Below are 21,176 nucleotides of genomic sequence, written 5' to 3' on the forward strand. Positions count from 1 at the left end.
GAATGGGTATATTGTTTACTGAAATGATGATAAATGAATCACAATTTACTCACAGATTTAATTTGTGTAAAATTTGGGACTGTTAAATTAAAAACAAAGCTTATATATTGTATGAATGGCAGCATGTGGCTATAACTGTCACCTTTTGCCATATAGTGGAGGAGCATTTTCTTCTTCTACTTATCGCTCTTGGCAAAGATAGACATTGGGGACATCACTGCTTTACAGAAAGTGAAGATGTATAAATATTGGGCTGTAAGAGAAATAAACACAAGCTGGTGGTACCTTAGCTTTAAAAAAGGAGAACGATAAAAAGTTTTGAAAGCTACAAAAATTATTTCGAAAAAACTTTTGGTATTGCTTTATTTTTGTGGTCTAACTCAATTGGCTGAACTGGTTGCAGGTGGACAGCAGTGGGTACTATAGTGATCCAGGAATTCTGAGCTTGCTGAGCGTCAGTTTGAGAATGCATCGCAGGAGAGCAGAGTGAGTTCAATATTCATTGATAATAGGTGGGATCCAATGTGATTTGGGAGGGAGAAGTCTGCTTTGAAAAGGTATGGTCTATTGAGAAAAGTGGTGAAGTTGTCCACATAGGGGATGCTTTTGCTTATACAGTATCTTTTAAGCCAGACGTGGAGTTGTCTGACACGGCTAAAGTTTACTTCATCAAAGTAAGGGGGGACAAAGGGACCTGAAACAATGGCACGCTTCTTTGAGGCTTGGATGGTGGATATGAGTGAGATGTAGTCGTCTTTCAGTTTCTCTGACTGCATCAGTTTGTGGTCCCACGTTCCTACATGAACAACCACAGCAGCGACAGACTGGCATTGACCCAGTAGATGAAGCATGACATCATCGACTTCTCTAACGAGAGCATATGGGTGACAGGAAGTGCTGCATCTGGGAATATCCACATCCCGGACCATGGAGGTCCCGACGATAAGCACACGTACCCCGTCCCTTGCAAAAAGGCTGTTCTAATGTAAAAAGATGAAATTACATCACAATGCTGATAAGACAAATTGTACTTTCATTTTAAATTGTACTCGCCGTTACCTGCTGGAGAATATCGGTGAGCTCTTCTTGATAATGAGCGTGGTTTTCAACAATGTCGTCCCAAGGAGGGAAGGGGCTTTGTTTATGATCAACAAAGGTTTTCCAGCAGTATTCAAAATCTATGGAGAATAGAGATTAGAAGGATTGCATGGTATTTTCAAAAGAAGTAGTCAGTTGGGTTATAGAAAAGTAAAATTCCAAATTACGTTCATTATTCATGACTTCGAGATGCACTCCGGCATCTTTCAGCAGCTTCAGGCCCTCGCGATTTCTCCTCTCGTCAATGCGGTAGAGGCGCGACACAAACATACGAAGATTTACGTTTGGATTGTTGGACAGGAAGTTGACTAATGCCTCGGAGCAGTCTGCACAGGGAGACCAGGACAAGTAACAAGTGACCTTGTAGCTGAGTCCACAATCCAAGGTTCTCAGGTTCTCCAGAAATTGCATCTACATAAGACATAAAACAGTAAGTAGACTCTATTCAAGATTTGAAAAGTTTCCTCCGAGGAGGCTTTTTAGCATCTTTTTCCATACTCACCTCTGCGTGTATACCCTGATGATTGCGAAACCATCTAGAGTTAGTCAAATCGACATCTGCTTCAAAGCACAGGTAGGTTGCCCTTATCCATGCATCGCACGCATTTTGGTATTGGTCGAGAAACAGATCCCCTTCCAAAATATTACTACGGCAAAGGGAAATGAGACCATATTAATTCACTGGCTACAATATTGGGAAATTATTTTTAATGTAATACAGCCTATTTCAAATTTGGCGAGCAACGCGCACACATCCGGACTTACCCTAGTTCTGCCATCCCAGTGAAGAATATAAGCTTTCCAATTCTTCAGAAGACCGGCACCCTTGCTCTGTCAAGAACGTTCTTTTATATTCTGAAACCTTATCCGACTTGTTTGACGTGTTCAGTTGAGACAATGGATGGATGGATGGATGGATGGATGTTCTTCTTTCTGGGGGGCATAACATAAAATGGTTCAGAAGCACTGCCTCAGTATGAAGCAGTAAAAATGGATAGCAATGTGAAACACAATTAAACTTGAAATTTATTTAAAATTTTTTCATCAAATCTTGGATCTCGTAATCTTAGAGTACAGATTTGAATAAAGAAATGGTGTACCTAATAGGGGTGTTGTCAGGTCTAAATACCATCAGACATTGAACCACACGCTGGAAGGAAGAGGAGAAAAGAACCAGAACAGGTTTACTCGCGAGGAGAACGATAGAGAGAGGAAACTCAGTTACAATCTCCATGAATTCTGAATTCTCATTCCACGTGCTCCTCTATTTAATGTTTTGGTCGCCCTGGTTACAGAGGCGTTGCTACACTAAAGGGAGGGGGAGATTGTGTCTGTAGCAACGCTGATTAGCAAAAGAATGTAGTGTGGTGTAAATTAGCACTTCATTGTCGGCCCTTGACCCCCGCAGAGTTTGTCCAGCTGTTCTTCTCCCGTTGTTGGCCGACTCGTCCGCGAGTGAGATCAGATAACTTGAATTGCCGCTTTCCTGTGGAACAATGCAACTAGACCTTTGCTAGACTTTTTCTACTTAGTAAATTAACACACAATAACAATGAATAACTTGTCCTAAACACTTAAACAAACATTGAGTAAATATGGGATAACTTGTACGCAACTACTTCAAACTGTATATAACGCTTGACAAAGAAAAACAGTTCTGACCAACAACAATCTATGAACCAAATCAGAACACTTCACCTATGCAAATATGCTCTGCTCATTGTTGGCGAAGACCTATTACAGGAATAAAAACACACACACATAACAAAAGGACAGTAAGGAGACATATGGCTGACAGGGAACAAAAGACATCTGTCACTAAAGAGGAAGAATTTAAATAACAGGAAAGTCATAACATGTAAATGAAGAGGCTTTATTTAAATTATTCCAACAGGTGTAAATCGCGGGTTTTGTCACGATACGATATCATATCGATACAAAGAAACACGATACGATACTTGCCGATATCTTAAAGTCTGCTGTGATCCATTCACGATACATCACGATATAGTGCTCTACGATCGATATAGAACAATATCCTGATTTCTAACAATTCATACGCAAAATCAACAAGATACTGTAAAGTCTTTATTTAGGAAATTACAAAGTGCTTCCAAACGAATGACTTGAAGCCCAAAGGGGAGCGAATTTCCTCGTCTTCTTGGACACTAGCCATAGCACCAGCCCAGGAGCCGCGTAGTTATCGGCTCCCCTTTCACGTGCCTGCTCTGGTCACAACACAACACGCCGCGCACTGCTCCCGGAAAGAGGAAGCAAGCAACAATGAACTGGATTTCAAAATAAAGTCGCGTCCAATGTCCGAGGTCAAAAACGGGCAATATAGATCAATATTTACGTTTAGCATCGATGCCAACAAATCGTAGAGCATTATATCGATTAATCGATGTGTATCGATGAATCGTTACACCCCTAGTACCTAACACGTGACACACAATCAAAGATTTAAAAAAAAAAAAGCCACAATGGCAAAAGGTCAACAAGGAGTGGGTGAACTGGAATAGAAACTAAAACTCAGCTAACTGGTGTGAATGGAGCCACAGCTGAAGGAGTGGTATGCCTTCGATAGAAATGAAACTGAATCCAAGACACACACGATAGAGATTATGACGTAAGTACTTACTTACTTGTGATCAGTGCCAGCTCTACGCAGGGGCAAGAGGGGGCAACCCCCCCTCAAACAGATGTCCTGCCCTCTCGAATCAAACTTTCAGAAGTGAAAAATCCGCTGATAGACACACACTTTAATCAGCCCCCTCTCTTCTCTCATGTCGGTGCAGTATGTGTCCTCACACAGCCTGCTGTCAGGACTCCGTGCCCCTCCGTAAACATCCAATCACTGTGAGTATGCAAATGAGGCAAGACGCAGCCAGAGAGTGTCAAGTTACAGTCAGCGCGGTAGGAGTTGGAAGAAGCAGTAAAAACTCCACCAAACTCGTCGTAATGACCCGTGATATAACTAATGATTAACGACAACTCAAATAATAGTTAATATAACATTCATATTATATGTTTCCCTCCTTAAGAGATTGCCACCTTATGTGGTCAGGGGGTTTGCGGGCCTCAGTGACCCTAAGAGCAATACCAGCAGAAGCTTTAATCTTCAGGTGAGACACCCAAGCTGGACAGGTCTTAGTGTAGAGGCCTGACAGAGTGCAATCCACTTCTCCAGGTTGAGATCTGGACACACAGCTAACAACTGCGGTGAAGAAAACACTAACAGTGTTAAAAATGTGTAAAAAAAAAAAAGAGAACATGCCCCCTTCACATTTCTGACTGCCCCCTCTTATGTGCATTCCCAGAACCGGCCCTGGTGTCTTTATGGGATTTAGGGCATTATTTTCAACTCTTCTATCCTTTCATACCTCTGCTTTCCCTCCTGTCACCTCAAGGAATGTTTGGATGTTGTTGGGAGCAATAGCATAAACTACCAACATTTTAGAATCGTAACGATTAACGCATGTTCAGCTGAAAAGTGTGAAATCAGGGAGATGTGCAATTTTTCTACAAATCAAGTCAAATGAGCCCGTAGCAGAGCAGTATGTTAACAAAAGTTAACAAATGCCCAAAAGCTTTCAATCCCATAAATCCAAGTGTAGTGAGAATGCTGCTTAATCCAAACCAGAATAAGAAAAATCCATCAAATGTGTCATTCCACTAAAGCAGAACACGTGCAAACAAAAATGCCACAAAAATGATGATGAATGAATCACAATTTACTCACAGATTTAATTTGTGTAAAATTTGGGACTGTTAAATTAAGCACAAAGCTTATATATTGTATGAATGGCAGCATGTGGCTATAACTGTCACCTTTTGCCATTTAGTGGAGGAGCATTTTCTTCTTCTACTTATCGCTCTTGGCAAAGATAGACATTGGGGACATCACTGCTTTACAGAAAGTGAAGATGTATAAATATTGGGCTGTAAGAGAAATAAACACAAGCTGTTGGTACCTTAGAATTAAAGAAAGAAAACGATGAGTTTTGAAAGCTACAAAAACCTTTGGTATTGCTGTTTTTGTGGTCTAACTCAATTGGCTGAACTGGTTGCAGGTGGACAGCAGGGGGTACTATAGTGATGCAGGAATTCTGAGTTTACTGAGCGTCAGTTTGAGAATGCATCGCAGGAGAGTAGAGTGAGTTCAATATTCATTGATAATAGGTGGGATCCAATGTGATTTGGGAGGAAGAAGTCTGCTTTGAAAAGGTATGGTCTATTGAGAAAAGTGGTGAAGTTGTCCACATAGGGGATGCTTTTGCTCATACAGTATCTTTTAAGCCAGATGTGGAGTTGTCTGACACGGCTAAAGTTTACGTCACCAAAGTAAGGGGGGACAAAGGGACCTGAAACAATGGCACGCTTCTTTGAGGCTTGGATGGTGGATATGAGTGAGATGTAGTCATCTTTCAGTTTCTCTGACTGCAGCAGTTTGTGGTCCCACGTTCCTACATGAACAACCACAGCAGCGACAGACGGGCATTGATCCAATAGATGAAGCATGACGTCATCGACTTCTTTAACGAGAGCACATGGGTGACAGGAAGTGCTGCATCTGGGAATATCTACATGCCGGACCATGGAGGTCCCAACGATAAGCACACAAACCCCATCCTTTGCGCAAAGGCTGTTCTAATGTAAAAAGATGAAATTACATGATATGGCTGATAAGACAAATTGTACTTTCATTTTAAATTATACTCTCCGTTACCTGCTGGAGAATATCGGTGAGCTCTTCTTCATAATAAGCGTGGTTTTCAACAATGTCGTCCCAAGGAGGGAAGGGGCTTTGTTTATGATCAACAAAGGTTTTCCAGCAGTATTCAAAGTCTATGGAGAATAGAGATTAGAAGGATTGCATGGAATTTTCAAAAGAAGTAGTCAGTTGAGTTGTAGAAAAGTAAAATTCCAAATTACGTTCATTATTCATGACTTTGAGATGCACTCCGGCATCCTTCAGCAGCTTCAGGCCCTCCCGATTTCTCCTCTCGTCAATGCGGTAGAGGCGCGACACAAAGATACAAAGATTTACGTTTGGATTGTTGGACAGAAATTTGACTAATGCCTTGGAGCAGTATGCACAGGGTGACCAGGACAAGTAACAAGTGACCGTGTAGCTGAGTCCACAATCCAAGGTTTTCAGGTTCTCCAGAAATCGCATCTTCATAAGACATAAAACGGTGAGTAGACTCTATTCAAGATTTGAAAAGTTTCCTCCGAGGAGGCTTTTTAGCATCTTTCTCCAAACTCACCTCTGCGTGCTCACCACGGTCACTGCAAAAATATCCAGATTTAGGAGAATCAATACACTCGACACTTGATGCTTTAAAACACAGGTAGGCTGCCCGGCGCGGTCCCCTGAGCGCATTTTGGTATTGTAAGAGAAACAGATCCCTTTCCAAAACCTCACTGTGCCAAAGGGAAAATGAGACAATATTAATTCACTGGCCACAATATTGGGAAATTGTTTTTTAATGTAATGCAGCCTTTATCAAATTTGGCAAGCAACGCACACACGTCCGGACTTACCCTGGTTCTGCCATCCTAGTGAAGAATATAAGCTTTCCAATTCTTCAGAAGACCGGGACCCATTGACCCTTGGTCTGTCAAGAATGTTCTTTTATAATCTGAAACCTTATCCGACTTGTTTGATTTGTCCAGTTGAGCCAATCAAGTGCAAGAGTGTATGAATCATCTTCGGCTTGTTCTTACTTTCGTTTCTCTTTAACCATGTGCATATGTGTGCCGGTATTTTCTCTTCAACAAACGATACTATCTAGGGCAGGGGTGGGCAAACTACGGCCCGCGGGCCACATCCGGCCCACGGGACCGTTTAATCCGGCCCGCCAACCCTGAATAAATTGTATTATTATAACGTTTTTTTGGTCATATTGCCTGCAATGACTGCGTTTCCCCAGTAGATGGGGAAGCGCTCGCCTGCGAATTTACTACCGGAAGCCGTGTCGGAAAGCTCGGTGCACACTCACAAGTGCGTGTACGTACTCAGCAGTACGGATATGGCGCACTCGCGCTCTATTTGTATCAGCCCCAAATTTAGAGCGTGGGCTGTGACGACGGCATTCTTGCAATTCGCGCGCTGAGCTTTCAGATACCGTTTTACGCTAAAGTCACCCACAAACCTTCCCCTGGAATCCTTCCATTAAAATTAGTGGCCCGAAGAAAAGAAGTGAGTGCCGAATGTTAAAAAAAGACTGACCAATTTGGCTCGACGTTCGCGACATCCTCACCTCTGTTACCAGATGTTTGTGAGTTAAAACTCTGCTCTGATTTTCAGATACCCCTCACCGTGTTGCAGTTTTGATTACTTTATTTGGATGTATGCTTTCACCGATTCTTCAAGATGATATATTTGGTCAGAATGTTTGCCGTTTGATGTGATCTCATAAGATAAACATCTTTCATTAATCTGACCTGCAGGCACTGAAGTGATGGAGACTGTTATTCATAATAACAGTGTCGTATTTTATGAGAATCACCGATAGCAGTTTTTTAGTGAATTTTTTTTAATGCTGTTAATAAATGCATTTGTTTTCAAAAAACTTGTTTGGAATATCCATGCTTTACTACCTACTAAAGGCCAAAATCTTTTATGCAATGACCTTTACAGGTCGCTTATATTACTTCACACAAACACTACGTCCATCTGCTCCTGGTTCGGCCCTCCGGTCCAAATTTAGAACCCAGTCCGGCCCGCGAGTCAAAAAGTTTGCCCACCCCTGATCTAGGGGTAAAGGGAGACGATATGTGTTACTTGTGGATTGTCACAGCAAAAACAACTTTTGTTTCCCTGCTCACATTTCTTGCACTTTGAATCTGTTCTGTTACAGACTAAAAAACGGTATTAATAAAGTTAATTCTTTATTGTAAATTGATCTTTCTTTTTTATTTATTTCTTAGTTGCTCTTTCATGTTAATAAGGATACAAGCATGCGGGGCGTGAAATATTTTCCTCTCCCTTTGGGGGGCGGCATCATACAAAATAATTGCGAAGCACTGCTCTAGAGCAGAACACTTCCAAACAAAAATGCCACAAAAAGAAATGGATGTATTGTTTAGTGAAATGATGATACATGTATCACAATTTACTCACATACTTAATTTGTGTAAAATTTGGGCCTGTTAGGTTAAACACAAAGCTTATGTATTGTATGAATGGTGCTGCCATTGATAGATATAATTGTCGCCTTTTGCCATATAGTGGAGTAGCATTTTCTTCTTCTACTTATCACTTTAGGCAGAGACATTGGGGACATCACTGAGTGATAGAAGTGAAGATGTAAAAATATTGGGCTGTAAGAGAAATAAACACAAGCTGTCGGTACCTTTGCGTTAAAAAAAGAAAACGATAAGTTTTGAAAGCTACAAAAATTATTTCGAAAAAACTTTTGATAAGAACTCCATTACTTTATTTTTGCAGGTGGCACGATGGCACGCTTCTTTGAGTCTTGGACGGTGGATATGAGTGAGATGTAGTCATCTTTCAGTTTCTCTGACTGCATCAGTTTATGGTCCCACGTTCCTACATGAACAACCACAGGAGAGACAGACGGGCATTGAGCCAGTAGATGAGGGATGACGTCACCAACGTCCCTAACTAGTACACATGGGTGGTAGGAAGTGCTGCATCTGGGAATATCCACATGCCGATCATGGAGGTCCCGACGATAAGCACACATACCTCGTCCCTTGCGCACAAGCTGTTCTAATGTAAAAGGACGCAATTACATGACAAATTGTACTTTCATTTCAAATTATACTCTCCGTTACCTGCTGGAGAATATCGGTGAGCTCTTCTTCATAATAAGCGTGGTTTTCAACAATGTCGTCCCAAAGTGGGAAAGGGCTTTGTTTATGATCAACAAAGGTTTTCCAGCAGTATTCAAAGTCTATGGAGAATAGAGATTAGAAGGATTGCATGGAATTTTCAAAAGAAGTAGTCAGTTGGGTTGTAGAAAAGTAAAATTCCAAATTACGTTCATTATTCATGACTTTGAGATGCACTCCGGCATCATTCAGCAGCTTCAGGCCCTCGCAATTTCTCCTCTCGTCAATGCGGTAGAGGCGCGACACAAAGATACGAAGATTTACGTTTGGATTGTTGGACAGGAAGTTGACTAATGCCTCGGAGCAGTCTGCACAGGGAGACCAGGACAAGTAACAAGTGACCGTGTATTTGAGATTACGATCCAAGGTTTCCAGGTTCTCCAGAAATCGAATCTACATAATACATACAACAGTGAGTAGACTCTAGTCAAGATTTGCAAAGTTTCCTCCGAGGAGGCTTTTTAGCATCTTTTTCCATACTCACCTCTGCGTGTTTTATACGCGGTTGATTGCAAAACCATCCAGATTTAGTCCAACCGCCATTTGCTTTAAAGCACAGGTAGGTTGCCTTTTGCAGTTCCGTTGCCATGCACACATTTTTGTATTGTAAGAGAAACAGATCTCTTTCCAAAACCTCACTGTGCCAAAGGGAAAATGAGACAATATTCATTCACTGGCCACAATATTGGAAAATTATTTTTTAATGTAATGCAGCTTTTTCCAAATTTGTCAAGCAACGCGGACTTACCCTGCTTCTGCCATCCTAATGGAGAATGTAAGCGTTCCAATTCTTCAGAAGACCGGCACCCATTGACCCTTGCTCTGCCATTGACATTGCTTTATAGTCTAAAACCTTATCTGACTTGTTTTACCCGTCTAGTTGAGCCAATCAAGTGCAAGAGTGTATGAATCATCTTTTGCTTCTTACTTACTATGGTTTCTCTTTGCTCATGTGCGTATGTGTGCTGGTATTTTCTCTTCAACAAACGGTCCCATCTGGGGGTAAAGCAGGACAATTACACTTAATGTGTGTTATTCGTGGATCGTCACAGCTTTTTTTTTTTTTTATAGCTGTTGCAACAGACTTAGCTATTAAATAAAATAAAGCTCTCCAGGTAGAAACACATTGATGCTGTTACACACGTTCCTTCTCTTTTAAAAACTTTGATACTCAAGTTTAACCTTTCACTTTACGATACAATTGAAATGCTTTTGACTGCGAGGGTTTATGGAAATAACTTGTTGCATATTGATATACTGTGTAAAATTATTGCTAATAATTATTGTAGAAAAACATAAACATGGTGTTCTCACGTAGAACCTTTATATTTATATTTACATTAAATGTCCTCCTTTCTCCCGTGACTCCCGTGGGGACAAAGCGGTACAGAAAATGGATGGATGGGTAGATGTTCTTCTTTCTGGGGCATAACATAAAATGGTTCAGAAGCACTGCCTCCGTATGAAGCAGTAAAAATGGATAGCAATGTGAAACACAATTAAACTTGAAATTTATTTAATTCTTTATCATCAAATCTTGGATCTCATAATCTTAGAGTACAGCTTTTAATAAAGAAAAGGTGTACCTAACACGTGACACTCAATCAAAGATTTAAAAAAAAAAAAGCCACAATGGCAAAAAGTCAACAAGGAGTGAGTGAACTGGAATAGAAACTAAAACTCAGCTAACTGGTGTGAATGGAGCCACAGTTGAAGGAGCGGTATGTCTTCAATAGAAATGAAACTGAATCCAAGACACACAAGATAGAGATTATGACGTAAGTACTTACTTACTTGTGATTGGATGAAAAGTGAGCAAGCCTGGTTACGAAAAGCTTTTCAGGCTCAAGAAGTTTCATACATTATCATTTCCCATCATTTCGGCTAGTGTAAATATCTCTAGTGTGAACTTGTGAGAGTGGCATGCAGATGGCAAGGTACGTGCTATGTCACATTACACATGCAGCGAGAGAACACCAAGGCTGACTGTGAAATTCAGGCCTGCCTCGGTTTTGCACTCTTCTGTGAAAGTCGCGCAGTGAAACATGTCCTCCCTCTGGTGACAGCAAAAAAAAAAAAAAAAAAGAAGGGACAGATAAGAGGCAGACGTGCGGAAATAACTTTGCATATGAGCACGAGTGAATACTGTGAGGTTACAGGGAGCAGCATGTGATGAATGACAGTGTGTGGCGGACAGCCCTGGGCAGCAGCTTGTTAATGTCACACCTCCATCCTAAAATGTGATTAGCATTCTTGTGTGCCAATTGATTGAACTCACTCCACTCTTGATAGCATTTACGAATATTCATGAGAGATATGAATTGGCCTAATTGGAGTTCAAAGGGAAAACCGGTCACAAAGGTTGATTTAGAGAGTGTTTGTGTTTTAAATACGTAGCTGTTGTTATTCGGTAGATCACCACATGAGATCCAAACCACAACTGTACGGTCAACCCCCACAAATCTATCGACAGGTGAATAGGAAAGTAGCCAGTGAACAAATTACACATTGCTGGCATTGAGGCAAAACCTCAGAAGCCCATGTTGGTGGATTCCATATATTTTTTAAAAATCTTTACTGGCCACTCATCTGGATGTTACTTTCATCTGTTGCATCGACTTCATGTGTCAATAATAAAATTACAAATTTTCTTCACTTTTATAAAATAGTGACATTGCTAGCAATTTTTATTACCATTCAGCTTTTAAAGTATTTGAACATTTATTACTAGTCTCTGGTTTGAAAACTACTTATTCATCAGTTTGTTATTTTGCCTATGAGGCGTTCGTACATTTATTTGGGTTGACAGTCATTATGGCCCGCCGAAGAAAACTATGACTACGATGCAGCCCCCTGTCCTAAGGTAACTAAGTGATATAATACGTGCAGCGAAAATGTGTGTGCGGTGAGGAGGCGGTCAAATACATAGTGAATTACTACACCAAATCCTAAATCACAAGAAAAGACAAAACACCAGCTGTATTAATTCCAAATAAACTGTGTTGTGATCTGATTAGAAACAAATGTAATATAGGAGATAAACAAGCTACACAGAACAGGGAGTAACCAGACTCTAATCTATGTTCCCTGGAAAAAGTCACACCCTTTAGATCACATATGTCAGAGTCAAGGCCCGCGGGCCACATCCGGCCCGCGGGAAGGTTTTTTACGGCCCCTGGGATGATCTTGATTTATTATTAGAACCGGCCCGCAGACCGCAGCAAGCCGGCAGCCCGCAGATCTTTTACACGCACCAATACTACATTTCCCACAATGCAACGGTGACGCACCGAGCAGTAGGCTGCTTCATTTCAATATTTATTGGCACAGCAGTCGTCAGCATCACAGTAAAATTAACTTTCAGATACCCATCAAAAATGGCAAAACGGAAGGTGGACACTGAGAACCGGGGGTTTCAAACAAGGTGGGAGTCGGAGTATATGTTCACGGAGGTAGCTGGAAAACCTGTGTGTCTTCTGTGTGGAGAAAGTGTGGCGGTACTGAAAGAGTATAATCTGAGACGACATTATGAAACGAAACACGCGGACAAAAACAAGAATATGGACATGGAACAAAGTGCAATCACATATTTAGAGTTTTTACTCAGTTCAAGTTTAAAAGTTAAAGTTTAATATTTGTTTTCACTGCATGTTACTTCTCCTTAAACAAAGTGTTGTTTTTGATTAATAGATTTTTGCACTTTATTTTATTGTATTTCAATCCAATTATATTTTAAAAATATTTCAGTTGAGTGGATGATAGAAAATTGCTATTATTGTTTTTTTCTTTGAAGTAAATTTAGCCCACTTTTGCTAAAATAGAAAATATAGGCTACTGATGGTGCCTTGAATACCGGTTTCTTTCATTTAATGTTCATGTTATGGGGATTTTTATATAAAGGAAATTTGTCTTTTGTGTCTGTTGAAAATTAAAGATTACTGACAGAGCCATAAGAAAATATTGCTTTATTTATCTGATCATATTGGAATATATTTGTTAGGTTTTCAGTAGGTTCAATTAGGTTCACTAGACTATATGCGTCATTTAAAAATTTTTCAATGAACATTCGAACAGTCCGGCCCTCGGCTTGTAGCTAAATTTTTTATTTGGCCCTCCGTCCATTTGACTTTGACACCCCTGCTTTAGATGCTGAGGAAATAAAATCCACACTCGTGGTCTTAAATCTCACATTGACATTGTGTTGCGCTATGTATTCGATCATACGTGATGTCTGAATGGGAGAGTAGAAACTGGTACTTTCCTGGCTGACTGCCTGTTGTTGATGACGTCATTAAGCAGAAGAACAATTGCAGTGTCCTAATTGTCGTTGGGCACCAAGTTAATAGATCTGTTCATTAATAATAATAAATATGTTTCAGTTCTCTCTTCATCTTCAGCAGGTCATCCTACATTCAGTAAATGTATTTATCTACTACTACTACTACTACTACTACTCTCTCTCTCTCTCTCTCTTTCTTTCTCTTTTGCTCTCTCTCTCTCTCTCTCTCTCTCTCTCTCTCTCTCTCTCTCTCTCTCTCTCTCTCTCTCTCTCTCTCTCTCTCTCTCTCTCTCTCTCTCTCTCTCTCTCTTTTGCTTTCTCTCTCTCTCTCTCTCTCTCTCTCTGTCTCTCTCTGTCTCTCTCTCTCTCAATTGGGTTGATTTTTTGCACTGCATGAGAAAATTCCAATTACTACAAAAAAAAAAAAAAGCCGGAAGCATATTCCCCCAAGAGCAAGAAACAAAAGAAAACCTATCTTCAGGCAGCGATTCATTTATCTGGTTACCTGCTGTGATGTCAAATAGCCGCAACATGTACTAACCTGTTCTTAAACAAAGCGCTCATACAATTACTGGTACAACACGTTGGATCATGTTCATCATCATCTTTATCAATGGCAAATACATTCATGTTTTTAATTCCTGGTGAGCATGAATCACCAGCAGGCTTTCCATGTAATTTGATCTTCTTATTTTTTCAAATGAAATGAGTAAAAAACAAAATTATGTGAGATTACAGTGATCGTATCTTGTCAATGTGAAGATGCTATAAAAGACTGAAACTAAACTATCCAAGTATAGTTTTCGTCAGACCTCTTAAGAAGTTTGTTGCATTGTATAATAAGATGAAACGAGTCATCAGAGGCACCATATCAAATTGATGTCTCGTATCACCAAATGGAGTGTTATTGTGTGATATATGGCGCGAGTCGTAATTTGACGCACGGCTGGACTCGTGGCTGTCAAATATGTCCAGGTTAATGTGGCAGAGAAGAACTGCATCATTTGGATGTTGAAATTTGTCATGGCCTCACTGGGATATCATAAAAGAAAATGCATGAGGACAGATGAGGATCAATAGAAGAAGGCCAAGTAACAAGTGATGAATTTGTCACAACAGAAAAGCAGCTGGGGAACTCTGAGAAAAGTTGGTGAATAGGAGCAAACCTTGGGTCGTAGCTTTGAAAAAGATGAGGTAACAGCAGAACTATCAAGGAAACAGCTGAGAAAATATGAAAAACACAGACCCCACAAAAGAAAAGCTAAGAAATTGATCAGGAACAGCTTGGGGGAAAAAAAAAATAGAAAAGCTAAAAAAAAAAAAAAAAAAAGGAGAAAAGTTGATCGTCCCTAACAACCGAAAGAGATATACATTATGACAAGCAAGAGAACGGCAACTAAATAAATGAGAAATGGCAGAAAGAACAGACAAGAACTGTTGAACAAGTTTGTTTATTATTTATTATACTCATATTATTTATTGTTTGTGCCTTCTTGTTTTTTATATTGCGTCGTTTACTTGTATGTCTATCGTGTAATATGTCTTATCACCGTGGGATAGAGAAAACGTAATTTCAATCTCTTTGTGTCTCTCGGCATGTGAAGAAGTTGACAATAAAGCAGACTTTGACTTTGACTTTGACTTTGACTTTGACTTTGACTTTGACTTTGACTTTGAAAAGCTGAAAATGACATTCGGAACAGCTGAGACATAAAACTTAAAAAACAACATGCAACAGAAAGACTGAGAAACTGGAAACTGTGAGTCACAAAGATGTTTGGCGGTCTACTGTAATGGATATGAAATAGTGCTCACTTTATTTTGTTTGTCCAAGAACCACAAAGTGCATGAAACCATTATCTTGTGTGCCTTTATTATATGTTGCCTGAGTACACTTTGAGGAGGTAATTGAGGGCTGAGATTCGAATGGGCTTCAAGTTCAGTCAGCCATATAATTGGATAGAAACAATACTGAAGCCCAACTGTCATGAGGCGCCGGACGATTCAATTAACGCATACGGCTCGACTCCATTGTGCAGTTCTATGGATGCCAATAATGGGCTTCACAGAAGAGAAATGTTGCAAGGATGTCTGAGAAATCGATGACGAATGGTAATGACAGACAACTTAAATGACTTCCACTTTAAAGCAACTTGAATGAGGCCACCGAGAGTTTTTAAAACAAACTTAGAGAAGAGTCTCATCAACAACAAGCGCTCATGCGCTTTTGTCATTTGTGATCATTTGTGACATAGTTTTGTGTTTAAGAGGTACGTCAGAATTTTTCAAGGAACTTTGACACCACTGCAAACAATTATAAATTAAATGCATTAGATTAGATTTTGAGGTGTAACAAATAGTGTCTAACAGATGGAGATAAGGAACAGCTGAGGTACGAAGACGGATAAGGCCCATTGTGGAATTTGTCCGTCTGTTGAATCAATTTAACACAATATAACAGAATATCTGAGTGTCAGCCATTTGACAAAAAAAAAAGATGATAGGATGGTGATAGAATTTAAAATAATTCAGAAAATAGCTCCCCTCTCTTTCCTTCAGGACACCCATTTAGCCCTTTTATATTTATTCCTCATTGCTTTTGTGTATAAATCCCCGGTGGGGACAAGGGGTATGGAAAATGACTGGATGGATGTATTCAGATATATTAATATTTTTAGGTCTCCGTGATATATTTATGTATTTATTAGATTTAAAATATTTCCCACGGAGCGAATTGTTTGGATTTTGTATGATTACATTTTAGTCAGACATTCTAAAAACTGAGGTTGCACCGTAATAGTTTGGATGAAGTGGACCTTCTTGCCGGCGGCACCAGTTGGCTTCACGTGTGCGATGATGGTGGAGTGTGTCTTATTGGATTAGTGGAAGCCTCGTCTCCCATTGACATTTCTTTTCATTTTTCTAATTGAGTGTATCTCCGAGACATTAAAACAAGATGACAGACAGGGTGAAGAGAGGGTTTGCCAAGTCAGTGTGGGCATGGGAAAAAAACACAACCAAACCCGAGACCTCATTCGCTTGTGCTTTATGTTAGTATTGTTTTATATTTGCCATCAAGCATATAAACAGCTTCATCATCAGCGTTGTTAGCACTTTTTGCCTTGTTTTGACATATCGGAGTTGCTCTCATGGGCAATTTTGATGTTGTTTGCAAAGTCTCACAATCGAAACTCGTTTATGAGTGAATGCATATTTGCACATTTGCGAGTCAATTAAAACGGCCTCACACTTGTGCATGTAGATTGTTCAGCCTCGCTTGTTTTTAATTGTGAGGTTACTTGCTGACGAAGCAGTTTGGCCCTACGATGCCCCTCAGGATGTAATTGCATACTGCCGTACAAAAGATGCTTCCGTAGTTTATAATTGCGCACTCGTATCAAGATATTTGCAATGTCATCTTGTTGCTAGTTTTGTTTATAAAGATAAACTCTCCATTTGGCAGTATGGTGCTAGTGGATAGCATGTTTGTTTACAGCCTCAGCACAAATTTGGCACATTCTAACTGTGCACATAAGTGGACTTTTCGGAAACGCCACAGTTAGAAATACTAGGTGCTACTGCCGTTAAGTGAGTGACCATAGTTGACTTCATTCCCGGAAAACCGAACTAGCGCCTCTCATTAAACAGTTGAAGAGTGCGTTCCTCATGGCGGAATTCATGTAATTTTCCAAACACGGACTTCCCCAGGTACAAAACTGAAGAGCGCATGTTCCTGTCTATGAAAATATGTAAATCTGTTCAAAGCATAAAGGGTGGGTCTCAATGGTTCTTTTGCTTTTCACACCTAGTACCATAAAAAAAAATGTCCAACATGTAAAAATACAGTAGCATAATAGGGCTTAATGTCAATTAAAAATGTGTATTAGACGTTCTCAATAGTCTACTTAAAACATCACATTGTCGTTGCCGCCATATTCCTGGCATCTTTTGTGTCGGCCTTACTTCCTTTGAGCTCCCAACTTTGCATAATGACATTGGAGTGAGCAAGCGGGGACAAATAAAGTAACAAATCCACTTGTCCTGATTGGATTACATAACACAACGTAGCGGCATGGTGGGAAACATGGCCAGCGTCATACACAGGAGCCTCCCTTCGTGTATGGTGAAATGCATTATTTATGGATGTAAACAAGGCTGCCGCTGTTTTGCCCTGTTAATTAGAGTTGTTGGCACAAAGAATGAAAGCATCAAGCCGGCCAGGGTCCTCCGCGGGATTTGCCAAAGTAGAAAGAGGTCTGCAGCTGTGTGATTGGCTCACGGGTGGTTAGGTCTTCAATGGTGCTTGTCCTCTGATCATAGGCGCCGCCCTGTGTCAAAATTGCTCTTCTTGACATCTTGTTTATTGCGAAGAAAGTTGGGTCTCCATTTGTGGCTTAAGAAAAGTACTTTCTGCAGCTAAAAAATGTAATATGCAGTTTTTTTGCATTGAATTCCAAAAAGCTTTTCCATTAAGTTTCAAGAAGCTGTTACTCTGCTTTTTGCATGAAATGTGTCAGTAAAAGAAACTTGAATGACAACATCAACTCTGATAGAATTCTCTGTAGAGAACATGAGTGTGACAAATACTTTAGAAACACATGGCTCCCTTCATACCAAGCAAATTCTATGGAACAGCAGATTCAAAACACATCCACCAAATGCTCCCATGGACCACTTTGCCAGAAGTAAGTAGAAGGGCTCCCTGGTAACAGCAAATATAGGTTTTGCGTAATAATATGTTCTTTATTGCGATGATGATGATAGCGAGCGTGAGTATAATCGGAAAAATGGTGGCTTTGTAATGGAATCATAGGAGAAGTTTCCCCTTTTCTGTAGTGCTCTAATTAGTCTTTGACAAAGGAGCAGGTCAAGGGACAAATGAGGCCATTGCTTTTGAAAGTTGACATTGCGACGCACACCCAATTGAATTGAGGTGTGCAGATGTAAGAACAATATATTACTTTAGCGAGCAGCATATTCCATTATTCATTTTTCTATGAAGTATTTATTAACCACTGTTGTTTTATTCATATATTAATTGCGAGCGTGCTGGATGTTGTAAATGGTCAGGAAATGGAATCCCTCAAGTGGAACACACACTGGATGTTCCATCATGCCTATCATAACCGCAAAGGCATTTTTTCAAATTACATTTATAACTGTTCGGCAAGTGTGAAAGCAAGTTAAGCAATGAACTGTATCATAAAAATAAAGTAATTCTCCACATACTTTGAAAAAAATCAGACTGACATAATTTTCATTTATTGGTATTGCAAGAGGGCGGCTCGGTGGGGCACTGGCTAGCACGTCCGCCTCACAGTACGGAGGGTGCGGGTTCGATTCCACCTCCGGCCCTCCCTGTGTGGAGTTTGCATGTTCTCCCCGTGTCCGCGTGGGTTTTCTCCGGGGCCTCCGGTTTCCTCCCACATCCCCAAAAACATGCTTGGTAGGCTGATTGAACGCTCCAAATTGCCCCTGGGTGTGAGTGCGCGTGCGGATGGTTGTTCGTCTCTGTGTGCCCTGCGATTGGCTGGCAACCGGTTCAGGGTGTCCCGCGGCTACTGCCAGATGACAGCTGTTATAAGCTCCAGCAAGCCCGCAACCCCCGTGGGGATACAACGGTACAGAGGATGGATGGATGGATGGATGGATGGATGGATGGATGGATGGATGGATGGTATTGCAAGATTATACTACGTTTCGCATAATAGTGGTTGTCAAACTTTTTATACACCACTATGGTGATAAAAAACTGCCCGTTTAATTATAGGAAAATTGTAAAAGAAAACACTTGAATGATTATATGGAATTATACCACAAACAAATAACTATTGACCCTATATAAAGATTTTAAAATACATAAACCATTTTAAAGATGCTGCGTATGTACAAATGAACTGATTATTTCAATGAAGTGTATAAGAAATGTCAATGAATAAAAAAAGTTTAAAAATAATTTCCTCCCCCTGAACGCAACTGGTGGCTTATGATTTCCCGAACAGAATGCTGTTCAAATGCGCCCCTCGATTATTCAGAGTGCACCAGAGTGTGCGCTGTAAGTCATAGGTGTCAAACTCAAGGCCTGGGGGCCAGATATGACATTTTATGTGGCCCGCAAAGACAAATTGCACATGGACTTCATTTGTCAATTCTAAAATTACCAATTGTCTTCATTTTGAAAAAAATAGAGAAATTGCGAGCAATTTTTCCTACATTCATCTTTTTAAAATATTTGAACAGTTTTTACGAGTCTCTGATTTCAAAAGTAGTTATTCATCAGTTTGTTGTGTAGCCTAGAAGGAAACTATGACTAGAATGCGACCCGCGACAAAAATGAGTTTGACACCCCTGCTGTAGGTGCTGAGAAAGCGCTTTGAGCACCATGGTGTGAATAAAAGCTCAGTGCACTTCATTTGCCATTTACAACAATTACAATTCCGTGCAACAGTAAGGTTGGGAAAGATGAACCACAATATAGCGAGGGAACACGATATACTCTAAAATGTATTAAATCCAGCCTATAAAAGACATGAAATGCCACTATTGTACACTATTTATTTTTGTTATTCTGTTAATAGAATGAAAACTGAGTATTATTGTTGTGAAAGCAGATTTGAATTTATTTTTTGTCTCTACACTATGTACAGTGGCTAGTTATGTGTTCAGTATGCATGAGAAGTACTTTCCACATATGGGTAGGATGACAGATTGTCAAAAAAACAAAACAAGACGCTAGAAATGTGGCAGAATCCCACAGCCATAACGAGAGCGTCATTATTATTCTCTGGCTCACTTCAAGAGGACATATTCTATATTGAGAGTTCCAGGATTAATGAGGTGGGGGTGGGTTGGCACATTTAATTGGACAAATTATCATGGTGACACCCTTGAATCCTCCACATGATTTGACTAAATTCCACGGGGAAAGACAAGCTCACAACGCACACGCAGAAAGACACCACCATTTTAATATCAGAACTCAAATAAAGTAAAACCCTTTGAAGACACCTCACAGACATGTAATCGCAATAAGTCCCACATCTTTACTTTAGAACACCAATGTTAAAATTAGTAACACCTTTGCTAACCTCCTCCTCATCATCACCACCATTTCTGTCACTATCATGCATCATCTCTCTTCTAATCAACATCTTTATCCCTGTTTTCCAAACAAAAAAAAAATGAGATCTGCGCACCTAAGGATTGCAGATATCGATTAACATTAGCTACACGTTACTCATTGGTTAGCATGGCAGAGTAAGTTATCAAACCTGAAACAGAATGACTTTAGTGGCAGTAATGGGGAAGAGAATGTGCCCAGTCTAAACGTTGTTTCCCTTGAAAACAATTTTTAACACAAAGATTATAAATAAAATGAATACAATTATAAATGATTATATTTCACCCATAAAATATCTTAATATCACTAACGCCAGGTAAACATGACATGACAGACACAGCATGCACATAACACACCCCATGCAACAGCATAATCACAAGGGAGACATCAGATAGGACGTTTGTCGGTATCTGTGCGCCCTGCCCCGCACCCCACCCTGGTTTATGCATGTGTGGCTAAGAATCTTGTCTGATTGTGCTACATATGCACATATTAAGTTTGCTGCGGTGTGCTTTTGATAACAGTGACGCTCTGACGGCCGTGGTGCGTTTGCGGAATGACGGAAATCCCCAGCATGTAGTTCAACCGGAGAATCTGGACTGTTTATTTTCATCAACATGAAATACACAGTCAAGTCGTGACATCTTGACTGTGATCACCCACCACTCAGCGTCTTTGTTCTTATTGCAATATTCATAGAGCTACTCCTGAACAGTAACGATTTTAATCACTTTCAATAGTTTATTACTTACACTGTCTAAAACATTTTATTAAAAAAAAAAAAAGAAATACAATTTAAAAAGTATATATTTATTT

The 21,176-nt window shown here is 40.1% G+C and overlaps 2 protein-coding genes and 1 long non-coding RNA gene across 6 annotated transcripts in view; 1 reads left to right on the forward strand and 2 right to left on the reverse strand.

Moving 5' to 3' along the window:
- Positions 1 to 6,787, reverse strand: LOC133146330 (uncharacterized). The gene is made up of 9 exons (XM_061270375.1): positions 6,646 to 6,787; positions 6,369 to 6,525; positions 6,034 to 6,277; positions 5,828 to 5,946; positions 5,228 to 5,748; positions 1,601 to 1,745; positions 1,266 to 1,509; positions 1,060 to 1,178; positions 1 to 980 (listed from the first exon to the last, which is right to left on the reverse strand). Exons 1-9 carry the CDS (start codon positions 6,657 to 6,659, stop codon positions 456 to 458), a joined length of 2,088 nt encoding a protein of 695 aa, XP_061126359.1. The 5' UTR covers positions 6,660 to 6,787; the 3' UTR covers positions 1 to 455.
- On the reverse strand, positions 6,573 to 9,898 carry LOC133161324 (single-stranded DNA cytosine deaminase-like). Of its 4 annotated transcripts, none has more exons than XR_009716068.1 (6): positions 9,710 to 9,898; positions 9,446 to 9,599; positions 9,111 to 9,354; positions 8,905 to 9,023; positions 8,542 to 8,656; positions 6,573 to 7,858 (listed from the first exon to the last, which is right to left on the reverse strand). XR_009716068.1 is itself a non-coding variant. In XM_061289747.1 (5 exons), the coding sequence occupies exons 1-5, from the start codon at positions 9,721 to 9,723 to the stop codon at positions 8,636 to 8,638; spliced, it is 552 nt and encodes a 183-aa protein (XP_061145731.1). In that variant the 5' UTR covers positions 9,724 to 9,896; the 3' UTR covers positions 7,983 to 8,635. The 4 variants fall into 4 exon arrangements, 2 of the variants coding, with proteins under 2 accessions (XP_061145731.1, XP_061145743.1); XR_009716067.1 differs by lacking the exon at positions 6,573 to 7,858 and adding an exon at positions 7,983 to 8,427 and having other exon boundaries at positions 9,710 to 9,897; XM_061289747.1 differs by lacking the exon at positions 6,573 to 7,858 and having other exon boundaries at positions 7,983 to 8,656; positions 9,710 to 9,896.
- Positions 9,243 to 21,176, forward strand: part of LOC133161341 (uncharacterized) — a 20,105-nt gene continuing 8,171 nt past the window's right edge. Inside the window, exon 1 of the long non-coding RNA XR_009716072.1 lies at positions 9,243 to 9,373. This is a non-coding gene — a long non-coding RNA (uncharacterized LOC133161341). The remainder of the gene's footprint in view (positions 9,374 to 21,176) is intronic.

The sequence above is a fragment of the Syngnathus typhle genome, linkage group LG1 (genome assembly GCF_033458585.1).
Source record: "Syngnathus typhle isolate RoL2023-S1 ecotype Sweden linkage group LG1, RoL_Styp_1.0, whole genome shotgun sequence".
In the NCBI taxonomy this organism is placed as follows: domain Eukaryota; kingdom Metazoa; phylum Chordata; class Actinopteri; order Syngnathiformes; family Syngnathidae; genus Syngnathus; species Syngnathus typhle.